This window comes from Pinus tabuliformis, chromosome 9 (genome assembly GCF_031772625.1).
Source record: "Pinus tabuliformis cultivar Carrire ecotype Pingquan chromosome 9, CPIR1, whole genome shotgun sequence".
NCBI lineage: Eukaryota > Viridiplantae > Streptophyta > Pinopsida > Pinales > Pinaceae > Pinus > Pinus tabuliformis.
This window is the reverse complement of record NC_142307.1, coordinates 548336918-548360505: the sequence shown is the minus strand read 5'-3', so window position 1 is coordinate 548360505 and position 23588 is coordinate 548336918. Positions and strand designations below refer to the sequence as shown.

The 23588-nt window shown below is 36.8% G+C and overlaps 1 protein-coding gene across 1 annotated transcript in view; it reads left to right on the top strand.

The window, feature by feature from the left end:
- The first annotated feature begins 5124 nt into the window (after positions 1 to 5124).
- LOC149149680 (histidine--tRNA ligase, chloroplastic/mitochondrial-like) overlaps positions 5125 to 23588 on the top strand; it is a 340861-nt gene continuing 322397 nt past the window's right edge. Inside the window, exon 1 of the mRNA XM_089440941.1 lies at positions 5125 to 5617. Coding sequence (XP_089297067.1) covers positions 5386 to 5617 — 232 coding nt within the window. The 5' untranslated portion in view covers positions 5125 to 5385. The remainder of the gene's footprint in view (positions 5618 to 23588) is intronic.

Here is a 23588-nt window from a genome sequence, read left to right as displayed (position 1 = left end):
AATTTTCTGTCACCCTGTAACTGAAAATTGAACCCTTGCCGAGCAATTCGTGCTCCCTGGTTAGGCACTGCGCAACGCCATAAAATTTTGGCCTGCTGCTCCTTCTGAACAATTTTTTTTCTTCTTCCAGTTCTGACCTTCTCGGCTGATCAATCACGCTCCGATACCATGTGAAAATTTCAAGTCTAAAATCTTATTGCAACAACTATAAATTATTCTTCCAAATATTTGGTGATTTTCTATTAGAATTCATCACGTGTTCAATATATTAAACACCAGAATATAGAAAGCCAACCTAATTTCGCCTCAGCTCTTTTGCCAAAAAGTTCAAAAAGTTGAGGGTCCACACAAAGTACAAGCTAAACAAGGCCAACACAGAATCAGATCCATAGGTTGATTTACCTAACCTTGTATTTGTATTCTACCCATTTTAAGTATTTGGATTTTATTTTTATAGGTTTTTTGGTGGGCAGATATTTGTTAAAATTATTAAGTTATGTAATGTATACCATTTAAGTGTTTTAGGATTTTTTTAGAGTGTTGAATGCATTTATGTAGTCAAACATTTATATTAAATAACTAAAAATCACAATTTCACTTACAACTCACAATTATATTGTTAAATTCTAATAAAAAAGCCCAAAACTTAGAATAGTTAGATAATATCTTAACTTAATTATCGACTTAGAATAGTTAGATAATATCTTAACTTAATTATCAAGTGCTTGAAGTGAACATTTGGATGGGGAGGTAAGCGTATGTAGAGAATATAACAAAATTTGTTTAACGATGTAATTTTTTTTTTATTTTTTTTTGTTTGCAAAAATTAGATTACATAATTTTTTTTTTTTTTTGGGTGAAATTTTAATGTTTTGTGGTTTAAATGGTAGGTTTAAATGTAAAAATAAATTCAATTTCATTAAAACTTTTGAAATAATACAATTTTCTCATTTTTAATTAAATTTAAAATAAAATGTACTTAAAATAAATAAGCAACTTTACTTAACTCAAAATAATTAATAAACAAACCATATCAATAAATATCTCAATTTATATCACCGTTACACAATACGAAGGAGACAAATTTGTCCAGATGGCAAAAAATGGTAGGAGTGTTTGAATCGTGTTTTTGATGGTAGAAATGGATTTAGCACTGTCACTGAATGGCCAATAATGGTAGGAGTGTTGGAATCGTGTTTTTGATGGTAGAATTGGATTCAACAGCGTCAAAAACGGCGAGTCATCTAAAATCTTGAAGTTTGACACTTGTAACCTAGATTTACAAAAAATTATATCAAAATCTTACCAAAATTTCCATGATTTTCTTGGCAAATTTGAAGCCTAGTTAGACTACTTCTTATTTAGCTCATAATAAAGTGATTATTGACCCAATGAAAAGGTAATTACGAGGGCACCAACGAGGAGGTACTTACTCTATATGGGCTAGAAGGGCAATAATTAAAGAGGCGAACACCAAAACTACTTCGTTCACTGAATCACATAGGCGAGCTCCATGTCGTCTTGGTTTGGCTCAGTAATGAGTCGAACGAATCACACTTCACACACATACATACACATATATATATATATATATATATTATAGAGTGTGTATTAATAGACCATCCATATCACAATATATTCTATGTCCCTAGGCATAAATATTCTAATATATAAAATAAAATATTTATAATTGTATATAAATTTATAATTTATTACACATTATTTAAAATAAAAAAATATTAATATTTTTTATATTATTAATTTGTAAAAATATGTAAATAGTATAATATATCAAAATAAAATATTTATTATAATTTATTTTATGTAATTAATTGTATATAAATTTGTAATTTATTAAAAGTTATATATTTTATGTTTTTATACATAAAAGTTACATGGGTTAATGTGTTAATTTAATTTATTTTAAATTTTATTTTTATTGAAAATTAAAATTGATTTATAGAATTAAAACTAAATATAATTTTAAAAAATTACAATATATTTAAAAACTAAATTAAAATATTAACTTAATCAAATAAATAAAATAAATAAACAAAAATTCTTAATACATATGAACAAACTTGTTTCACAAAAGTATTGTAAATATTTATGATGAATTTGAGAGTATGATATGGATGAAATTTTAAAATTTTCTTATGCATTGAATATTAAAAACTCATATGAATATTTTGTTTTTTTCCCTTGTGAATGGATTATTATTGTTTAAATAAAATATATCACATATGCATTTGAGAATTTAAGAAATATTATAAAATATTGATTTTGATAAATTCTTTCGGATTAATTACATCATGAATTTTTGGTAGACTTTTGGAACCATCTAATGTGGTTCATCCTTAGGACTAAGGTGAAAAAATCAGTTAGTCACAATGTTTAAATAGCAAAGATGCATATGGTTCCAGAATTAGTTGTTAGGAAATCACTGTTAGGAATTAGCCGTTAAAAGTTAGTTCAATATATTTATTATTACTTTATTATGTTTTATTTTATTTTATTAATATTTTTAATTAAAATAATGTTGAATTCGATAAATTCAATAATAATATAATAAGAATTAAATATTTGCAAATATATAATTAAAAATAATTTTAATTCAACAATTAGATTTAAATATTTAAAATATTGGATAATATTTTAACAGGGAGGTCAAAGAGGATATATATTGCAATATAAAAGTAAAAATAATAAATTAATTAATTAGTTATAATATATATATATATATATATAAAATTGAAAAAAAAAAACAATTTACGAAGAGAGGGCGGGGATCCAACTTCTACTTAACTTCCAACCATCGTCCCTATTAAGGTTAATGGCACACTTTTCAATTTCAATGACTTCTTGAAGCTTCCTATGATGGAAATAATCAACCATTGCGATGACTCGAGAATCATTGATGCAAACATGGTGATTGGATTTCACTGTATGTTCAGCTAAAGGTGAGGAACGAGAGTGGTTGTGCTTAATATATGCTGCATGTTCTTGGATTCTCTGGTTAATGGAGTGACCCATTTCCTCAATGTAGGGAATCCCACAAGAACATGGGATGGAGTAGACCCCTTTCACGTCTTTAGGGTTTACAGGGTCTTTGACGGATCTAAGAGAATTTCTAATGGTATTAAGGGGTTTGAAGGTAGCAGAAACTTTGTTCTTTTTGAGAATATGAGAAATCTTATCGGTGGTCCCCTGTATAAAGGGAAGTTGAACACTGGAGATTGTATCGTCACGAGAAGGTTTAATCCTTGATTCTTTACTAGCCCTTAGAAAAGCTTTGAGGCCCTGTTGCCTGCTATAGCCGTTATTTTCAAAAAAAATTAGAAGATGAGATTTTTCCTTTTCTAAGTGATTCTCATCAGAAATTCTTAGAGCACGGGTCGCAAGGGTGTTGAGAACCCTGAGTTTTTATGCTGGAAAATGATGAGAACTGGCATGAAGATATTGTTCTGAGTACGTTTTTTTGCGAAAAACCTGGTGAGAGATAGAACCATCATCCATTCTAGAGAGGAGAATATCAAGAAAAGGAAGGCATCCATCTACCTCAATTTCCATCGCAAATTTGATGGAGTCAGATTGGGAATTAAGATGGTTGAGAAACAAATTTAAATTTTCACGACCATGGGGCCAGACGACACAAGTCGTCAACAAACCTCTTCCATTGCTTTGGGCAGAGTTGAGTAGAGGCCAAAGCTTTGGTCTCAAAATATTCCATGAATAAGTTGGCAACTATAAGGGAAAGAGGAGAACCCATCGCAACCCCACAAGTCTGTTCATAGAACTCACCCTGGAAGCTGAAAAAGGTAGAGGTAAGGCATAGACCAACCAATTTGGTTGTGTCATCATTAGTAATACGATTAATGACATCAATGGCTTCTTGAATAGGGATATTAGTATAAAGGGAAACAACATCAAAGCTTACTAACAGATCCCCAGGCTCTAGCCTTATATCCTTCAACTCTTTAACAAAGGAAGCAGAGTCTTTAACAAAGGAATCAGTGCGACCAACAAGAGGTTTGAGCTTTTGAGCTAGGAATTTAGCAAGAAGATAAGTGGGCCCACCTATTGTGTTAACAATAGGTCTTAGGGGGATCCCATCCTTATGAATCTTCGGAAGGCCATAAATTCTGGGGGTGAGAGGGTTGCTTTCGATAAGCTTTTTGCTAAGATGATTAAGAGCATTATTAGATTTTATGGCAAAAGCAACTTCTTTAGAAACTTTTTTAATAGGATTCTTATTAAGCTTAATGTATCTACCACTGTTATAGAGATGGTCATTCATTTTGTTAACATAGTCGACTTTATCTAAAATAACAACAACCCTACCTTTATCCGCTCTTAGGATAACAATGTTGGGGTTATCTCTTAGAGCTTTAAGGGCAAGAAACTCATTTTTGCTAATGTTGCTTTTAGGAGGCTTAGCCTTCCTAAGCACTATAACACAGTCTTGCCTAATGAGCTCCTTAATATTGTTAGGAAGATCTCTAATTCCATATTCAATGTTATAGGTAATGTCCTCAACCGAAATATTTTTAGGGGCAAAAGCAAAATTGAGCCTTTTATTCAAAACACGAAAAACAAACAAATAAAAAATTACACTAGAAAAATTAATAACATTCTTAAAAATACTCTAAAAAAATTATTATTATTATTATTAATACTTTTAATATTATTAAAAGGAGTAGTATTATTATGAGTCACAGACTTTGTTTTTATTATTGTTCTCGTTCAAATTTTTTGATTAGTGAAATTATTTTTATGAATATTATTTCCATTATTATAATGTTTATTTATGATATCATTTCTTTTAAAATAAAACTTATTATTCCCATTATCAAAAAGGTCTTTAATAATTGAATTTTGAATCATTTTAATAGCATCACCATAATGAACGTCTTTAATATTTAAATTTTGATTCATTTTAATGTCATCATCAAAACCTTTATTCCTATTTAAGTTTTGAATATCATTAACATCAAAATTATTATGTGAATTATTTAAGTTGAAATTAGAGCCATTAATGGGGAAATGGGTGAATCAAAATTATTATGTGAATTATTTAAGTTGAAATTAGAGCTATTAATGGGGAAATGGGTGAATAGGAGGGGAGATAGGACGAGGAAGGATGGGTAAATGGGAATAGAAGACCGTCGAATGGGAGAGGCGGAGACTTCAATGGAAGCGTTAGGAGGAACCGATGAGAGGCTTGTTGGAAAAATCCGACAGAGAGCTCTTATCTTGTTGACAACCTGGTTTCAGTAAGACCGGGGAAGCGGTGAAATTATTCCTCGGTGACTTTATCTGTGATGGTAAGAGGCACAAGTTGTGGATAGCCAAGTATTTAAAGAGCAGATATTACCATCGCATGAAATGGCACATGTATCTGGCGCGGCGAGAGCAGGCGCCATGATGTTTGGAAGCAATGCTCTTGTGTGTGCCAATAAATGGCTGCTGCTAAACCCTTCTCTAACTTTCAGACCGCCTCAAACGTGGTACCAATATTCCCCCAACACCAGTTTAATTATTAGAAGTCAGCGTCCTCCTGTACATTGGGGTCGTCGTTGCCTCTGCACATCTCAGGCGAATGAAGCTTCTTCTACTGGTACATACCCAATTCATCTCTTGTTATTATTTTCTATATGAAAGAATCCCAATATTATTATTTCAGTTTCATGTGAAGCATCCATTGGATATAGATCACAACAGGTTTCATTTCAACCTTCACTTTTCAATTGGAAATTAATTTTCAAATTCCTATTTAAGATAATGTGGATTTGAGTTTGGAATCCGAGCTTGCATGCAGAAACATGACGCCTGCGAATTTTTTGAACTGTTATACTGTGAATGATTGTGTTAAAACTGAGCTTCAGAACTCTTATTATTAGCTGTAACCAGTCCTAAATTGCACTTTCCATTGGCGGGGTTTGAAATATGTGTTCTCCCAACTACTTGGGTTCTGTTTCACTAAGTACAGAGGAAAAAGCAAAACCTTCCCCTCGAAAGTAGGGGCAGGGTAGTTTTTCCGAGCTCAATTTTGGTCCCCAGATTGTAGGAGGGGTTGTCATTTTTTTTTACAATGTTTAGGACAGCCATATAATTCTTGGATAAAATCAATTACATCGAAACAATTGAGTTCATATATCAGCTTCCCGAAATTCTTGGACACAGGTTAAATACAAGGCTATTCAAAACCGACACCAGACTCCACACCATTTTCAAGCCGGTAATAAAAGTCAGGTTACAGGAACATCACTGATTGGATATGGGCCTTACATTATCGTTCAAGTTTAGCCTGGATCTTCCAACACAGCATGATGTCAAATTTCAATAAGGTCAAATAACCTCAAATCTCAAACAGAGCCATCACATTTGGATGAGGAGGCCAACATCCATAAGGACAGTTTCGGGTGATAACAAGTACCATCAAAACAGTTTTATAGCATCCTTGGCATAAATGATGGAAATGTTTATGAAACACCGTGAATAATTGCATAAAGAATCAGTGGAGCTTGTTGTGAAATTTATTAAAGGAATCCTTTGATACAATCAATTTACAAGGTGAAAACAAATTCCTTCCTAGGGAAGTCAATTGTCGAAAACGAGAAGTACTAAACCGTAAGAGGATAAAAGAAGTTTGATAATATAATCAAAGATATAGGGAATATTAATGAAGATCTTCAATATGAAGTGCATGATGTAAGTTTTAAACCTTTACAATATAGTAATGCCTAAAAATTATTGACAAGAAAGGCGAAAGAAAACAGTAGCCAAACCTTAAAGCCATACCTCTAACTCTCATTGTATTAACTTTACCATTTACAATACAATATATAGGATTTCACGACATCCAAAACCCTAATTCGTTAACTCAAATTATATTATAACCCAAATTCTTTAACTGCATTTAGATTACAATGGGTCGAAACTATTTACCAAAAAATGTTGAAAATAGTAGTGAAGAAGGGTTCCTTGATTTGTGCCTTAATCAAAGGGAACACAACGAGTTTCTGCTTAGCATGCTTGAGTTTCCTAAAATTAGGACGAGTGATGAAGCAGTTAACTAATGCACATAAGTGGAAGGCCGAGTTTATTGTCTTCTAGTGTGAGTTAATTTGGGAAAAGGACAAGTGACTGAGTCTCAAGTTCTAGAATTGAGATGAGACGAGTTGCATGAGTTAGTTCAACTCAGTTAACTCATCAATCACAAAATCAATTTCCTAAAATATAATTTGCTAGATTTAGCCATTTAAATTGCTTAAAAGGAGGAGTGAAGGCATAATTGTAATCATTATTGTATGCACTAGTTTTGTGTGTGAGCTTGTGAGAGAGCGTGCCAAGTAGGAGGCTTGTGCGAGTTGAAAAAGGGAGTATTTTCCTTGGGAATGCACTAGGAAATAGGAGGAATTTCCTAAGAAAGAGGAGCTCCTCGTGTGCTAGGAAATAGGAGGCTATTTCCATGATTTGTGCAAGGATTTCAGAGCTCATCCAGGCAAGGCAAAAAGGCATAGGGATCAAAGGTTTCGGATGTGAAAATTCCTAGACTCGAAGGAACCCCTACTACAGCAAATCTGAATCTACTTCCCCTACTTGATTTTTAAATTACATTCATCAAGTTATTCTTTTGAGTATTGAAGCAAATTACCTCTGTAGCCTACACTAATTAAATATTTGATCTCATGAAACAGAAAACTGAGCAAATAACAAGATACATAGGACACACTTATTTATGGACACAATAGTCCCCAGAAAAACCTAATGCGGGAAAACCGGTGCAGCAGCTCTGAGGGTTTTATTATTATGCAGGAGAAATATCTGAATACAAATCTAGGATGCTCATCTAGCAATTCTTTACAGAGAAAATATTGGCAGAAAATCTGAGTGAGTTTTACCTCACTTCATTTGGTAGAATTCCGGTTGATCTGGCACAAGACTGGCTAACCTGGACCATTTCTGCGCTGGGTCTGTGTTAGGATATTCCAACACATAGGAAATAGTTAAGTATAACTTGGTCTAGTGTAGAGTTAGGTAAAGTGTGTTTCTTTACTATGTACTTTTGTAACTTACAATCTGACGGTCACGATATGTAGTGATCCAACGATTCATTCTCTCCTCGGTATTACCGACACTTGATCTATGGCTTAACACCCGATTGGTCCATGATCTCTATTTAAAGAGCATGGAGGGTCATTTGTAGGGTAACCGTTCATGAGAGAAGCTTATGTAAATTTTCATTCTTTTATTAATAAATTGCCTGAAGTGGCCGCGTTGGCTCAGTTCGTGGACTGTTTCCCTCTTTGAGGGTTTTAACCATGTCAAGAATGCTGGTGTATTGATCTATGATCTGTTTGTGAGCGGTGTCCTTTGGTGTTCTATCTGAGGAACTTACCTTGTAAATTCCTACATGGTATCGGAGCTATTTGAGGGCTGCATCCGTTGGTGATCCAAATCTGAAGCCGGTAGAACTGCAGCCGACTGTCGTTTCCTAGATCTACTGTTTCTGACTGCTTTCGGGCCGAGGGGACTGCTCTATTGCGTTAAGAGCATCTGTTCCAGTGAGGAACCCCTTTCGTTTGATGCGAAAAGGTTTCCGATAGCCCTAGCTATGTCATTTTTAAGATCTGGAGGTATACAATTTTTATTTGCAGTTTTTATTTATTTTCTCTCTGTTTATTTCAGTTTATTTAGCTCTCTGTTTTTTATTACCAAATCGATACCTTTCATTTTTGCGTATGCTCTTTTTTCTCATGCGTATGCTCTTTTTCGCCGTGCCTTAGTGTGATTTCAGAAAATCAGAAAGATTGAAGAAAATATTTAGTTTTCGACTAATGCTAACTTCAAGCCATAAGGTTTGTTTTTTTTTGTATGTCCGTGTTGTGTTTTGTGTTTTTTGTTTTATAGGCAAAAAAAGCTTTCTCAAGTAAGTACGCACCCTAAAACTTCAGTGACTAAAAAAAAAAAAAACCCCTTCTTCTTTTCCAAAAATTACTGACTTTTTAAACTAGCTCACTTGGTCCAAAGTTACTTTATGAGAATAGAGGTCTTGGGTTCAAGTCTTTCTTTTTGTTGAATTACTTTTTCAAAAAGCACATCTAGCTTATGTTTTAAAGTTTCTTTATGTAAAAGTGTTCTCATCCATTATAAAAAGTGAGTCACTTATAATTCTAAACTTTAAAATCTCTTTATCTTTTATTTAAGTTACAATTTAGTGGGTAGCTCATAAAGTACCATTGTAAAAGTGACTTTCACTTATTTATAAAAGTGAGTCACATAATTTTTTTTAAAAGTGAGCTAATTAGATTTATGTTTGGAAAGGGGGGATATTTTTTTTAAATATAACATTATCATTCATTTCCGCACATTCACGCACTTCGTCGGCATCTTCAACAACTTTTCTTCAAAAAGCCATAACTTCTTCATCCGGAAGCCGTTTTCAGAGCCGTTTTTTTTTGAATCAGCCTAATTTTTCAAGATCTTTCCATTAGAACACTTAGTTTCAGCATCTACAGCTTCAGTTTATGTTAAAATGGAAAGTCCATGACAAGTTATTCTTGACAGCACCAATTACTTCCAATGGTGGTCCTACATTGTGGATTTACTTAGAAGTAAAGGTCTTTACAGAATAGCCTCAGGCCAAGAAACCAAACCTCAAGATGAAGATAAGGAAGCCAAATGGGAAAATAGGCAAGATCAAGCACGTGGGTTGATAGGGATGTCTATTTCTCCAGACCTTAGATTCCATATCGCAGAACTTGATATTCCTAATGAAGCAATGAAACAGCTCACTAAAGTTTTTGGAATTAAAAATGAAATTAGAGCCCATCAACTCGAAAATGAGTTGCTTACATTGGACCCCAATAATTTTTCTTCCATTGAAGATTTTTTGTCCAAGTTCAAGACCCTTAGACTTCTCTTGGAAGGTGTTAAGTTTAAGAAAGAAGATGGTAGCTTTATCTATTCCATTCTTCCTAAGTTGGGACCAACCTACTCTGTGTTTGTTTCCATCTTCCATTCTACAAGAGAAGCATTCATTTCTCAAGGACAAGACTACAAGTCCCCTTCTTTTGATTCCTTTTGTGATTCTTTAATAAGAGAACAAGAAAAACTCTTACATCTTGGTCTTCTTAATCTTGGAAATTCTTCTAAGAAAGCCTTAGCCGCCCAGCAGCAACCGAATTCAAAGAATCTTAAGAAGCCGTATCCTAAAAAGAATGGTCCTAAACCAAACAAGGGTCCTAAGCAGTTTCAACCTCAAAATGAAAATTCATTTCAACAAAATGATAAGGCAAATAAAAACAAAGGGAAGAAGACTGATAGACATTGCCACTTTTGTAATCGAGATGGCCATTTAGAATCGAAATGATTTAAGAAAGCCTTGGAAGCAGCAATGAAGAAACATAACATCCATTTGGAGCACTCTTCAACTTCAACTTCATCTTCAAGAATAACACTTTCTACATGTGGTAGTCAAGCATCCTCATTGATTCTGGAGCTTCTTATCACATGGCAAAAAACAAAGCCATGTTTTCTTCTTTAAATGATTGGAACACCAAAAATATATATGTTGGTGATGATAGATCTCTTAGTGTTGTAGGGACTGGAACTGTTCATATAGACAATGGTCAATTTAATGATGTATTATGTGTTCCAACCTTACCCTGCAACCTTCTATCTGTATGTCAGATAACTCATTTTTGGTGAAGGTAAAATCGTTGAATTTTCACCTCACGATGTTGTAATTAAGGACCGAAGAGATCCTAGACAGATTTTAGCTACTGGCATTGCTGATGATTCTACAAGGTTGTATAAGTTTAACAACTTTGGGTCATCAAATCTTCCCTCGGTGTTTGTTGCTCATAATCATGGAGTGAGCAAACGTTGGCATGAGCGATTTGGTCACTTAAACTATTGCTCCCTTAAGAATCTATGTAAAGAAAATATGGTGATAGGTCTTCCAATGGTATCTTGCAGAGATGGTGTTTGTTCCAGATGTGTACTCGGAAAACATCATCGGGATAGTTTTTAAAAACGTGCCTCTTGGCACGCCTCAACCCCTTTATAGCTTGTGCATAGTGATTTATGTGGTCCACTTCTAGTTGTTTCATTCTCTGGCTACAAGTATTTCTTAACTTTCATTGATGATTTCTCCAGGCGCACTTGTGTATACTTCTTAAAACTCAAGAGTGAAGTATTTAACATGTTCTTGGCCTTTAAGGCCTTTGTTGAAAAACAATCTGGACATCAAATTCTTAAGCTAAGATCTGATAATGGTGGAGAATATGTTAACAACAAATTCATCAACTTTTGCACTGAGAATGGAATTCAAATGCAACATACTGTTCCATATGCTCCACAACAAAATGGTGTAGCTGAAAGGAAGAATCACACCTTAAAGGAAATGGCTAATTGTATGCTTCAATCTAAAGGACTTAGTCTTAATTTTTGGGTAGAAGCAATTGACTCTGCAAATTACATAGTAAATCACACTCCTACTAAGGTTTTAAAGAATATCACTCCAGAAGAGGCATGGAGCTCAATTAAACCAGATGTAAGTCACTTTCGTGTTTTTGGAAGTGAAGCATGGGCCCATATTCCAGATGAAAAACATAAAGCTTTAGAACCTAAGAGTGAAAAATGTGTTTTTGTTGGATATTCTGAAGATGTCAAAGGATATAGACTTATTCCACTTAAGTCCAAAAATGTTATCATTAGAAGAGATGTAAAGTTTGTTGAAAATATATCGGCCTACGAGCATAGTTTGGCGGATGTGCCACCTCTCTCTATCCCTTCTACTTCTGAAAATATTTCTTCTTCAGATGATGACAGCGAGGATGACAATCCTCCCCCACCTTCTCAGGATCCTCCTTCAACTCCTCAGCTTCCAAAATGGGTCCGTGCTACTCGGGATGCAGCAGGTGCTCTTGTCGGTGATCCTACAGATCAGCGACATACACGTTCTCAGTTCGATAGAGCCTCTTCTTTACTGGCTCAAGCTTCAGCGAATTATGATCTTGACACCTTTGTAGAAGCTTTAGGCCATCCAGATTGGGACGCAACTATGAGTGAAGAATATCGTTCATTATTGGCAAATGATACATGGGATCTTGTTCCTCTACCAAAGGGACGAAAACTTGTTAGATGCAAATGGGTTTACAGAACCAAGTACGGACCAGATGGAAAAGTTGATAAACATAAAGCTCGTCTTGTTGCTAAGGGTTTTTTCACAAGGAGAAGGCATTGACTATACTGAACCTTCTCCCTTGTTGCCAAAATGAACTCTATCCGCCTTGTTCTTTCCCATGCTGCCTCTTTCAAATGGGAAGTCCATCAGATGGATGTTAAATCTGCCTTCTTGCATGGAGACTTGCATGAAGAAATCTATATGGAACAACCTATTGGCTTTATACAATCAGACTCCAACCTTGTATGTCGGCTTAAGAAATCCCTTTATGGTCTCAAGCAAGCCCCTCGAGCTTGATATGCCAAAATGGATAGCTTAAACTGGCTTTTCTAAGTGTCATTCTGACAATATTGTCTACACCAAGAAAGTGGGCAAGTCTCTTATCATTCTTGTTCTTTATGTTGATGATCTTATCCTCACTGGTAGTGATCCCAACCTTATAAACCATGTGAAGTCCAACTTTAAAAAGAAGTTTGAAATGACAAACTTAGGACACTTGCATTATTTTCTTGGTCTTCAAGCCTTGCAATCCAAGGAAGGTATTTCCCTTTCCCAGTCCAAGTATGCCTGTGATCTTCTACGCCATTTTCACATGGAAGACTGTAAGCCAACCCCTTTTCCCTTTCAGTCTGGAGCCAAACTTTCAGTCACTTGTACTTCCCTTGAAGTTGATACTACCTTATACCGTCAACTTGTGGGAAAACTTTTGTATTTAACCCATACTTGTCCTGACCTTTCCTTTGCTGTTGGCCTTATTGCTCGGTTTATGCAAAACCCACGTGAAAGTCATTGGAAAGCAACTAAAAGAATACTTCGTTATGTTCGAGGTACAGTTCAGTTTGGGATTCATTACAGTGTAGAAGCATCTTCTCTATTGGTTGGATTCATTGATTCCGATTGGGCTGGTGACCTTGATGATCGGAAGTCCACTGTAGGTTATGTGTTCACTCTTGGTTTAGGACCTATTACATGGGCTTGCAAGAAACAAAGTGCCATTTCTCTTTCTTCAGTAGAAGCAGAGTATCGTGGTGCCGTAGAAGCTAGTAAGGAAGCCCTGTGGCTTCGTTAGATCCTGTCAGAGTTTAGCTTTCAGCAGCAGCGTCCGACTACACTTTGGTGTGATAATCAAAGTGTTGTTCAACTATGCAAAGATCCAGTCCAACATCAGTCCAACATGCACTTCATCAGAAAGCTCATTCATGACCATGTTCTTGAAGTGCAATATTGTTCAATAGATGATCAAGTTGCAGACATCTTTACAAAGGCTCTCATAGAGGCGAAGTTTACTAAACTTCGATTAATGGTTGGAGTTCAGGAAGTTTTCACTAAAGGGGGATAGGCTGTAGTGCCTCCTTCCTTCTCCTATTGTGTCATATTTGTACATCCTTCAATCATATCCCAAGTTGTTCTTAAGGGGGGATGTTAGGATATTCGGACACATAGGAAATAGTTAAGTATAACTTGGTCTAGTGTAGAGTTAGGTAAAGTGTGTTTCTTTACTATGTACTTTTGTAACTTAGAATCTGACGGTCACGATATGTAGTGATCCGATGGTTCATTCTCTCCTCGGTATTACCGACACTTGATCCGTGGCTTAACACCCGATTGGTCCAAGATCTCTATTTAAAGAGCATGGAGGCTCATTTGTAGGGTAACCATTCATGAGAAGCTTATGTAAATTTTCATTCTTTTATTAATAAATTGCTTGAAGTGGCTGTGTTGGCTCAGGTCGTGGACTGTTTCCCTCTTTGAGGGTTTTAACCACGTCATGAATGTTGGTGTATTGATCTATGATTTGTTTGTGAGTGGTGTCCTCTGGTGTTCTGTCTGAGGAATTTACCCTGTAAATTCCTACAGTTCGCGTCAGCCCTGTGTCACCTTCTCTGCCCTCTGTGTCAGCTCTCCCGGCTGTTCCGGCAGTTCCCGACAGTTCTGCCAGTTCCCGATAGTTCTAGTAGTTCTTGACAGTTCCCGACAGTTCCAACAGTTCTGGATACTGCGTGACAGGCAACTTTTCTGCGTCAACTCTCTTTACTATTGCGCTGCCTCTGCGTCAACTCTCCCGGCTACCGTACTTCCTCTCTGCAAGCTCTATCCGCCTTTCTGTCAGTATTCTCCAGAAGGTCCTTCTCCCAGATTCTCATTGCGCCCCAGCCGCAAGATCTCCCCAATCGATTTTCCTCCTGAGAACTTCTCACCTCATAAAATCGATTTTCTCAATCTTTGTGTGTGTGTTTCCAAATGAACCCCAAGCCTCCATTTTGTTGAGTCTTCAAAGGCCGAGATTAAGTCTCTAATCAACGACTAAGGTTAAAACATGACTTGATCCGCCTTCTAGATCACTCTCACCCATATTTTGATTAATACCCATTAATATGTTAATTTTCCTAAGTTTAGACTTAGGGACCCCATTAAAAATATTAATTATTTTAATAAAATACAATTCGGTTGGGATTTCGCGAAACGGTTTTTGGATTCTTTAGAACTCATGTGCCTTAGCCTCTCCACCAATTTTCAAGGCCAGAGCACTTTCGATGCTGCCAAAAACTAACATTCCCTCTTAGCGAGGAAAGTAATCTAGCAACAATGTCCACCTGCATGCTGCTTTGTTTCTGAAGCACCTCCTTTCTGCACTGCTATTGCCACCAACACTGTGTTGCTGCTGCTACTATACTGCTGCCCATGACACTGCCATTGCCACTGCTGCATCTGTACTACAGCTCCCTCTCAAACGCTGCATTTGCTATGCTGCTAGCACTGCCACTGCTAACACTGCATCCTTACTGCAACTCAGTTGCTGAGAGAAGCAACTGAAAAACATCCAAAATTAGTTGAACTTAACTGTGTTCAGCATAATATAATGAATGTTGGAATTTGACTGCTAGTAGTCTTTGACCCTCTGAATCTTTTGCGCTGCTGCTAATTCCCGCATTATGCCAACTGCGCTGCTGCCAACCTTGCTCTGCACTGATCAGTCTCTAGTCTCAAGCTACTGCATCTGTCCTCCAAACAATCCGCTGCATTATCTGACACTAAGTCCATCTCGCTACTGTTGAATCTTGGGCTCCTATAGCAAGGAATTGATCCAAGAGGTGGACTCGTCAAGGATCTTGCTGACATGTAGTCCTCCAGACTACAGCTCAATAGCGCCCCATCTCCCTCCTGGAGATGCGTGGTCACTCATGGCAAACTCATCCTCGTCAATCTTTGTTGAAGCAGCCTTAGGATTATGTTTCTCATCCTTATCCTTTTTCTTCAAAGGACACTGGGATGCGTAGTAGCCCATCTTGCCACAACTGAAACATTTCACCTTCGAAATGTCCTTCTTCTGCTTCTGCTTCTACTGTCCCTTCGATGCTAGAGCTGCGTTCTCCTCATCCTCCTTCGTCTTTGTGCCACTCCCACTGCTGCCATTGAGGTTGACCTTCACTAGGTCCCTCCTTAACTCTTCTTATTGAAGAGCCGCCCACATCTCCTCCCATGAAGGTAGTTTTTCCCTGCCCAATATGCTTTGGACAAAAACTTGCCATTCATCTGAGACTCCATTCAGGGCTATCCTCACCATCGCGGTTCACTGAGGAGTGGACCCCACTGCAACAAGCTGGTCTTGAGTGTCTTGAAGACGTTGAAGGTAGAGGTTCACCCCTTCTCCTTTCTGCATCAAAGTCCACTGCAACTTCTGCTCCAAATACACCTTCCGCTGTTCAGAAGAGCTTCATATAGAGAAGACAAGGCTTTCCACATCTCCCGGGCTGTATCCTTTCCCTACAAGTGTGAGACCACATGATCTCGAACTCCATCGAGAATGAGCCTCTTTGCCTTCCCCTGCTCGGCCTTGTATTTCTTCTTTTGATCGTTGTCAATAGGAACAACTACAACACTATTGACGTAGGCCTCGAGATCATATTCCTCCAGAACAACTAAGATTTTGGTCTTCCATATGACATAGTTGGAAGCACCTTCCAACCTATCCTGATCTTTGAGCCCATGTGATGCCATCTCACCCAACTGTCGAACTGACTCCTCTAGTCACTGCTTAGCACTGCTCAGCAAGTGAGAAATTCGAACTTTCTAGGGGAAAGTTCTCTAAGGAGAAAATTCCCCTTCTACGTTTCTTCTTTCTTTTCCAGCGGATTTCTGCCCCGACAGAAACTGCGCTCTACAAGCACTGCGCTGAGGCTCTGCGTCACTCCCTCTGCCTTTTCAAACTCTCGAACCAGAAATTGTACCGCTCTGTCGACTCTCTTAGAGAGAGATTTCCTCGAATCTGCTTCCCGGCAAGGACTGCGCAATCCCTTCAAGGGGATTCGAATTGTTGCGAAGTGAAGCTTTCGACCTCACTGCTCAGCACTGGATCTGCTCTTCCTGTTTCAAAATCAATGCTCTAATACCATGTGAAAATTCCTAGACTCGAAGGAACCCCTAGTGCAGCAAATCTGAATCTACTTCACCTACTTCATTTTTAAATTATTTCATCAAGTTATTCTTCTGAATATTGAAGTAAATTACTTCTGCAGCCTACACTAATTAAATATTTGATCTCATGAAACAGAAAACAAAGCAAAGAACATACTACATAGGACACACTTATTTTTGGACACAATAGTCCCCGGAAGAACCCAATGTGGGAAAACCGGTGCAACAACAAGGGTTTTATTATTATGCAGGAGAAATATTTGAATGCAAATCTAGGATGCTCATCTAGCAATCCTTTATAGAGAAAATACTGGCGGAAAATTTGAGTGAGTTTTACCTCACTTCTCCCGGCAGAATTCTGGTTGATTCGACACAAGATTAGCTAACCCTGACTATTTCTGTGCTAGCTCTGTGTTAGCCCCACGTCACCTTCTCTGCCCTCTGCGTCAGCTCTCCCGGCTGTTCCGGCAGTTCCCGACAGTTTCGATAGTTCCTGGTAGTTTCGGCAGTTTCCGACAGTTTCGGTTGCTTCGGTAGTTTTGGATTTTGAGTGATAGGCAACTTTTCCACGTCAGCTCTCCTGGTTACTGCGCTGCCTCTACGTCAGCTCTCCCGGCTATTGCGCTGCCTCTCTGCAAGCTCTCTCCGCCTCTTTGTCAGTATTCTCCGGAAGGTCCTTCTCCCAGATTCTCACTGCCCCTCAGTTGCAAGATCTCCCCAATCGATTTTTCTCCCGAGAACTTCTCACCTCAGAAAATCAATTTCCTCAATCTCTGTGTGTGTGTTTCCAAATGAACCCCAAGCCTCCATTTTATACTTTTCCTGTTGAGTCTTCAACGATCGAGATTAAGTCTCTAATCAACGACTAATATTAAAACATGACTTGATTCGCCTTCTAGATCATTCCCACCCATACTTTGATTAATACCCATTAATATTTTAATTTTCCTAAGTTTAGACTTAAGGACCCCATTAAAAATATTAACTATTTTAATAAAATACAATCTAGGTGGAATTTCACCAAACGGTTTTTGGGTTCTTCAGAACTCATGTGCCTTAGCTTCTCCACCAATTTTCAAGGCTAGAGCACTTCCGATGCTACCAAAAACTAACATTGTAGATTGTTTCAAGCTTAGTTTAAGAGGGAGATGATTGTATTCTCTATTGAAACAAGAGTGTTTTGTAAGAGATCCATTGCTCATTCTTCTATCAATAAAATTCTCAAGCAAACAGAGGGTTTTCCCAGTTGGGTTCCCTAGAAAAATTGTGTTGTTGAATTGTGTGATTGTGTATTTATTTCTGTTCCTATTCCACTACAAATTAACTAGATAAATTCTGTGATTGTGTAGCTTTCAGATTGTTCATTAGAACAGTTGCAAATTTTCAAGGAAATTCTACATGGGATCAAAGCAGTGAACAAAATTGACCACCACATAGACCTCAGGTTTGGGAGAAAGCCAAATAGGAGAAGATGATTTCCAGTTTTTTAGTTTTCATTGAGATGGCCATAGTAGGTCTCAGAGATCAGGATAGACTTGACAGAGCTTCTAACTTTGGTGTCTGGAAGGCCAGGATGCTCTTTCTATTGGATGAGCTTGGTTTGAAGGAGTTCGTGACAGCTGCTATAGCTATAGTAGCAGATCCTATCCATTTCCATGAGTACAAGAAGGATATGTCCAAAGGCGAAGAGGATGATCCTCAATGGAGTTCGAGATCATATAGTTCCACATATTGTAGATGAGAATACCACAAAGGACATGTGGGATAGACTTGACAAAGCTTCAGTCATAAGCTTATTGAAAGAGCATAAGCTTATTGAAAGTTGCCCTCTTACCCCCAGAATCTATGGTCTGCTAAAGATTCATAAGGAAGGGGCTTCTCTGAGACCCATTGTCAACACGATAGGAGGGCCAACTTATCTTCTTGCTAAATATTTAGCCCAGAAGCTTAAGCACCTTATTGGCCATACAAAATCCTTCGTCAAGGTCTCTGCGTCGTTTGTTAATGAGTTAAAGAGTTTCAATCTTGATTCAGATGACAAGCTTGTGAGCTTCGATGTGGTCTCTCTCTACACTAATATCCCTATCAACGAGGCCATCGAAGTCATCAAGCGCATCACAAATCCTAATACGGCTTATTTAGTTGGTATTTGTCTTACTTCTACTTTCTTTTCATTTGATGGGGAATTCTATGAGCAAACTTGCGGTGTCACCATGGGTTACCCCCTCTCCCTTGTGGTAGCTAATCTATTCATGGAGGATTTTGAATCAAAGGCCTTAGCCTCTTCTCGTCTTTTGCCTAAGTTGTGGAAGAGGTTTGTGGATGACACTTTTGTCATCTAGTCCCATGGTAAAGAAAAATTGGAACTATTTTTCCTCCATCTTAACAATCAATCTAGTTCTATAAAGTTCACCATGGAATTTGAATGTAATGGTAGTCTTCCCTTCCTTGACGTCCTCCTCTCAAGGAATGATAATGGCTCTTTCTCTCATCAGGTATATCGTAAGAAAACTCATACGGAACAATATCTTCATGTTAATTCTCATCATTTCCCAGCTCAAAAGCTTGGTGTTCTCAACACCTTAGCAACTAGAGCTTTAAGAGTTTCTGATGAGAACCATCTCAAGGAAGAGAAAGCACATCTCCTAAGTGTTTTCTTTAATAATGGGTATAGTAGACACCAATGTACTAAGGCTTTCCTCAGAGCTGAAAAAGGTCCTAGTGCTAAGAAAGATACCAAGGATCGATTTTCTGGTGTTTGTCTTCCTCTTATTCAAGGGACCACTGACAAGATTGCAAGGATCCTAAGGAAGCATAAGGTGGTTTCAACCTTTCGGCCTTTAAATACCATACAGAGCTCGCTTAGATATGTAAAAGACCCAGTGGACCCCAAGAATATGAAGGGTGTTTGCATTATTCCATGCTCTTGTGGGACTCCCTACATTGGTGAGACTGGTTGTTCGATTACTCAAAGGATTCGTGAGCATGCTGCTGACATCAAGCATGGCAGGACTCGCTCCTCTGCTTTGGCGGAGCATGCAGATAAATCTAAGCATCACATCTGCATTGAGGAGGCCCAAGTTGTTGCTAAGGTTAGTCATTTTCATCATCGTAAATTGAGGGAGGCCCTAGAAACTGAAAAAAGACCCAATAACTTGAATAGAGATGATGGTTGGAATATTAGTAGAAGTTGGGTCCCTATCTTGTATTATCTATGTAGGTATTGGCATCCTTTTTATAGTATTTGTTGTTGATTTATTCTTCATTAGAGTTTATTTTCTTGATCCTTCATGTTTTTTAATGTATTTTATCATCCTATTCGTTCTTAACTCCTTTTAGTATTTTTGTTATTTGTTTAATGGGCCTGAGCCCCATATTTTATTGTTGACCCCGTTTTATTTATTGATTATATATATATGTTTCTGTTTTTATTTATTTCTCTCTCTCTCTCTCTCTCTCTATATATATATATATATATATTTATTTTGACTTGTGTATATTTTGTTTTATTTTATTTATTTTTCCATTAATTATTTTTAATTTATTTTATTGTATTTCTATTAGTTATTTTATTTATCAAATGATCTTGTCTCGATTAGGGTCTTCACTCGTTATTATAATTTTTGGCTCCCCTCCTTTAAAGTTTGACTTTGATTATTTATTTATATATTTTAAAAACTAGCTGTTTAATATAGCGGTTATTTATTAATATTTGTTTTTAATAAATTAATAAACTAATATCACAGTTTAAATATTACTTTTCAAAAACTAGTAATATTTGGTTTTAATAAATTAATTTAAATACTATTTTTCAAAAACTAGCTGTTAAATATAGCCGTTACATGTTAATATTTTAATAAATTAATAAACTAATATCATTATTTAAATATTATTTTTCAAGAACTAGTAATATTTGGTTTTAATAAATTAATTTAAATATTATTTTTCAAAAACTAGCCATTTAATATAGCCGTTACCTATTAATATTTTTAATAAATTAATGAAATAATATCATTATTTAAATATTTTTTCAAAAACTAACCGTTTAATATAGCCGTTACATATTAATATTTTAATAAATTAATAAACTAATATCATTATTTAAATATTATTTTTCAAGAACTAGTAATATTTGGTTTTAATAAATTAATTTAAATATTGTTTTTCAAAAACTAGCTGTTTAATATAGCTGTTACCTATTAATATTTTTAATAAATTAATGAAATAATGTCATTATTTAAATATTTTTTTCAAAAACTAGCCATTTAATATAGCCGTTACTTAATAATATTTGTTTTTAATATATTAATAAATAAATATTATAATTTAAATATTATTGTTCAAATATAGCCGTTACTTGAAATTATGTTTCTACATTGCTCTCTATTTAAGCCTTTGCCATGGTCTGCCTCTTCATCTGGTCTTGATGATGAACTACACTTGTTGGTTTGAAACGCGTCGCCAATTTTTTTTTTTTTTCATGTGATTTCTACCGAAAGACTTTGTTTAATTCATTATGGATCACAAAAGCTTGAATACAGAAAAATGTGGGATGTTGTTGAAGCTATACCAGGATCCATCTGAGAATCGTAAAATGATCCTCAAGGAGACGTTGAGGATCACCAAGATACAAAAGGGTGAGAACGTAACTTCCAGAGAGGCTAAGTAACATGAGATCTCTAGAACCCATAAAAGGTTTTGAGAGAAAACACTTAGAAACCTCTCAATTAAATTAATTAATCAATAAATAAAAAGTTCCTATTAATTAATTGATTAATTACTATTAATTCAGGAAATCGACTTTTGCTCTAAAGACTCCTAGAAAGTGACTTGATGAAGTCTAAGATGATTTGAGCCATCGATCATGATTAGATCTTGGACGTTGATGCTCCAGTGAGAGATTATAAGAGCAAGTCGATGTGATGGAGATAGACACAATTGCGAGAGCAAGCAAGCAAAGCAGATCGAGCTACCCAATTCACAACTTCAGTGAAGGTGGAGTTTGAGCCAAAGGGAGAGCATCAAAGAGAGGAAGCAACAGAAGATTTGGGAGTAGGATTCCAAAGACTTTTCCAATGTTTCTCTAGTGTCGGAGTGGCAGGAGATAGGAGGCCGAATTATCTACAGAGAGGGCTGCAAAAGCCAGTTTGAATAGCTAGAAACCCTTGAGCGAGTTGCCGGAAGAGAGTGGATTCAGTTGCTAAAGGCTGGATTAGCTTCCAAGAGGTAGAGTGAGTCACTTCTAGAAGCAAAGGGAGGCAGGATGGCCCACATGGAGTTAACTTCTAGGTATCGAGAGTTATCCAAAGCCAACAATGTGAATTCCAGGTTGCAGTGCGAGTAGCCATTGTGATGTTCGAGTAGGCCAGAGGAGGCCGAGTTATTTAGTAGAGGAGATCCTTGATCTCTAGATTATTTTGACAGTATATTTGGTGAAGGACAACCAGTTAGGCATCCAAATTATTGTACTCTCAAATTTACTGCATATTAATAAAATAAACTCTCATTTGCTGCACCATTTTTCCCTTCAAGGTTTTTCCAAGGACTTTTCATTCTAAAATAATTGTGTCTATTTTTTAATGTGTGTGCATGTATTTCTTAAATCCTGATTTAATATTCCGCAGCTTATTTTATTTACGAAGAATGTATTCGTGAGTTATTTGCTATTTGCTGTAAACAAATAAATTGCTAATCAATTAGGAGAATAATTTCCAGTTGGTGCATTCAAGGAAATTTCACAGTGAGTGAAGTATAGAGGGCCTCTAAAATCATGATGGAGGGGTTGGCCCCTCTAAATCCTCTTGTGGATCCCCAAATGTGTTTTGGGGTACAAATTGGGTATCATGGGTATCCATGTGGCTCAATTTCTATCTCTACTCCAACGTTGAGGGCACTGAAGATGGTGCATGCCCTCCCATGTCTCAATGAAGAAGAGAAGCCTCATCTGGGCCTTAGATCAGTTGCCACACCATGTACATGTGCTAAGCCGACTGGGGGCAAACTTGTCCAAGTGCACGATCTCATTAATAATATAGGGCAAAGTGCAAAAGCTGTGGGTGTTGAAGATGCCCATGAATGTAGGTGATGCTCTATGAATGTCCTGGGACCCATGGCTCTCAATGTCTCACCTATGGGTGTCAACATGATCCTCCGTTGGACTTGGGCTCTAGTTAAGTTGCCCAGCCCATACTGAAACCACCTGCCATTCACACACAATAACCAATGCTGCAACTTATGACATCAGGTACATTTAATCATTTTTTGTTAATTTTAAGTATGTTCTATGCTTAGAGCAATTTATTTCAATTTTCACAGTTAGCTCAATATCTTTTCCAGATTAGCAATCACATCAGCGTTAAAGTAAATTGCAGATAGAACATAAACATAGATCAAGCCATGACAAGAGGACACAAGATGTGACGTTAGCCAGGGACAAACCCTAATGTGGGGAAACCCTCTGCTCAATTCTTCTTATATGTTCTTCAAGAGTTCAACAGAGAGAGAGAGAGAGAGAGAGTACATTTACAACATAAGTCAACACTTTGACTTATCTAAATAAGAGCATAGATCATCTCTAAGAAGATGATACATGAGATAGCTGAACTCAGTTGAAGACATGCTGCTTCAACTGATTCTCCAAGGTGACTCCTTCACCTATCATTGTGCTGCACTTCGTCATCATGCTGCACCTCACTGTGCTGCACCATGCTGGACTTCATAACCATGTTGCACACATCATATTGCGGCACCTTATGCTGCCACTGCTGTCCCATGTGCCATTGTTGCACCATGCTACCACAACTGTCCCATGTGCCATAGCAGCACCATGCTAGCCACTGCTGTCCCATGTGGCACACTGCGGTCCCACTATTAGTGACATCGCTGTACCATGCCGTCATTGCTATCATGCTGTCATTGTAACATTGCTATACCATGCCATCATTGCTATCATGCTGCCCATGCATCTTGCTGCACTATC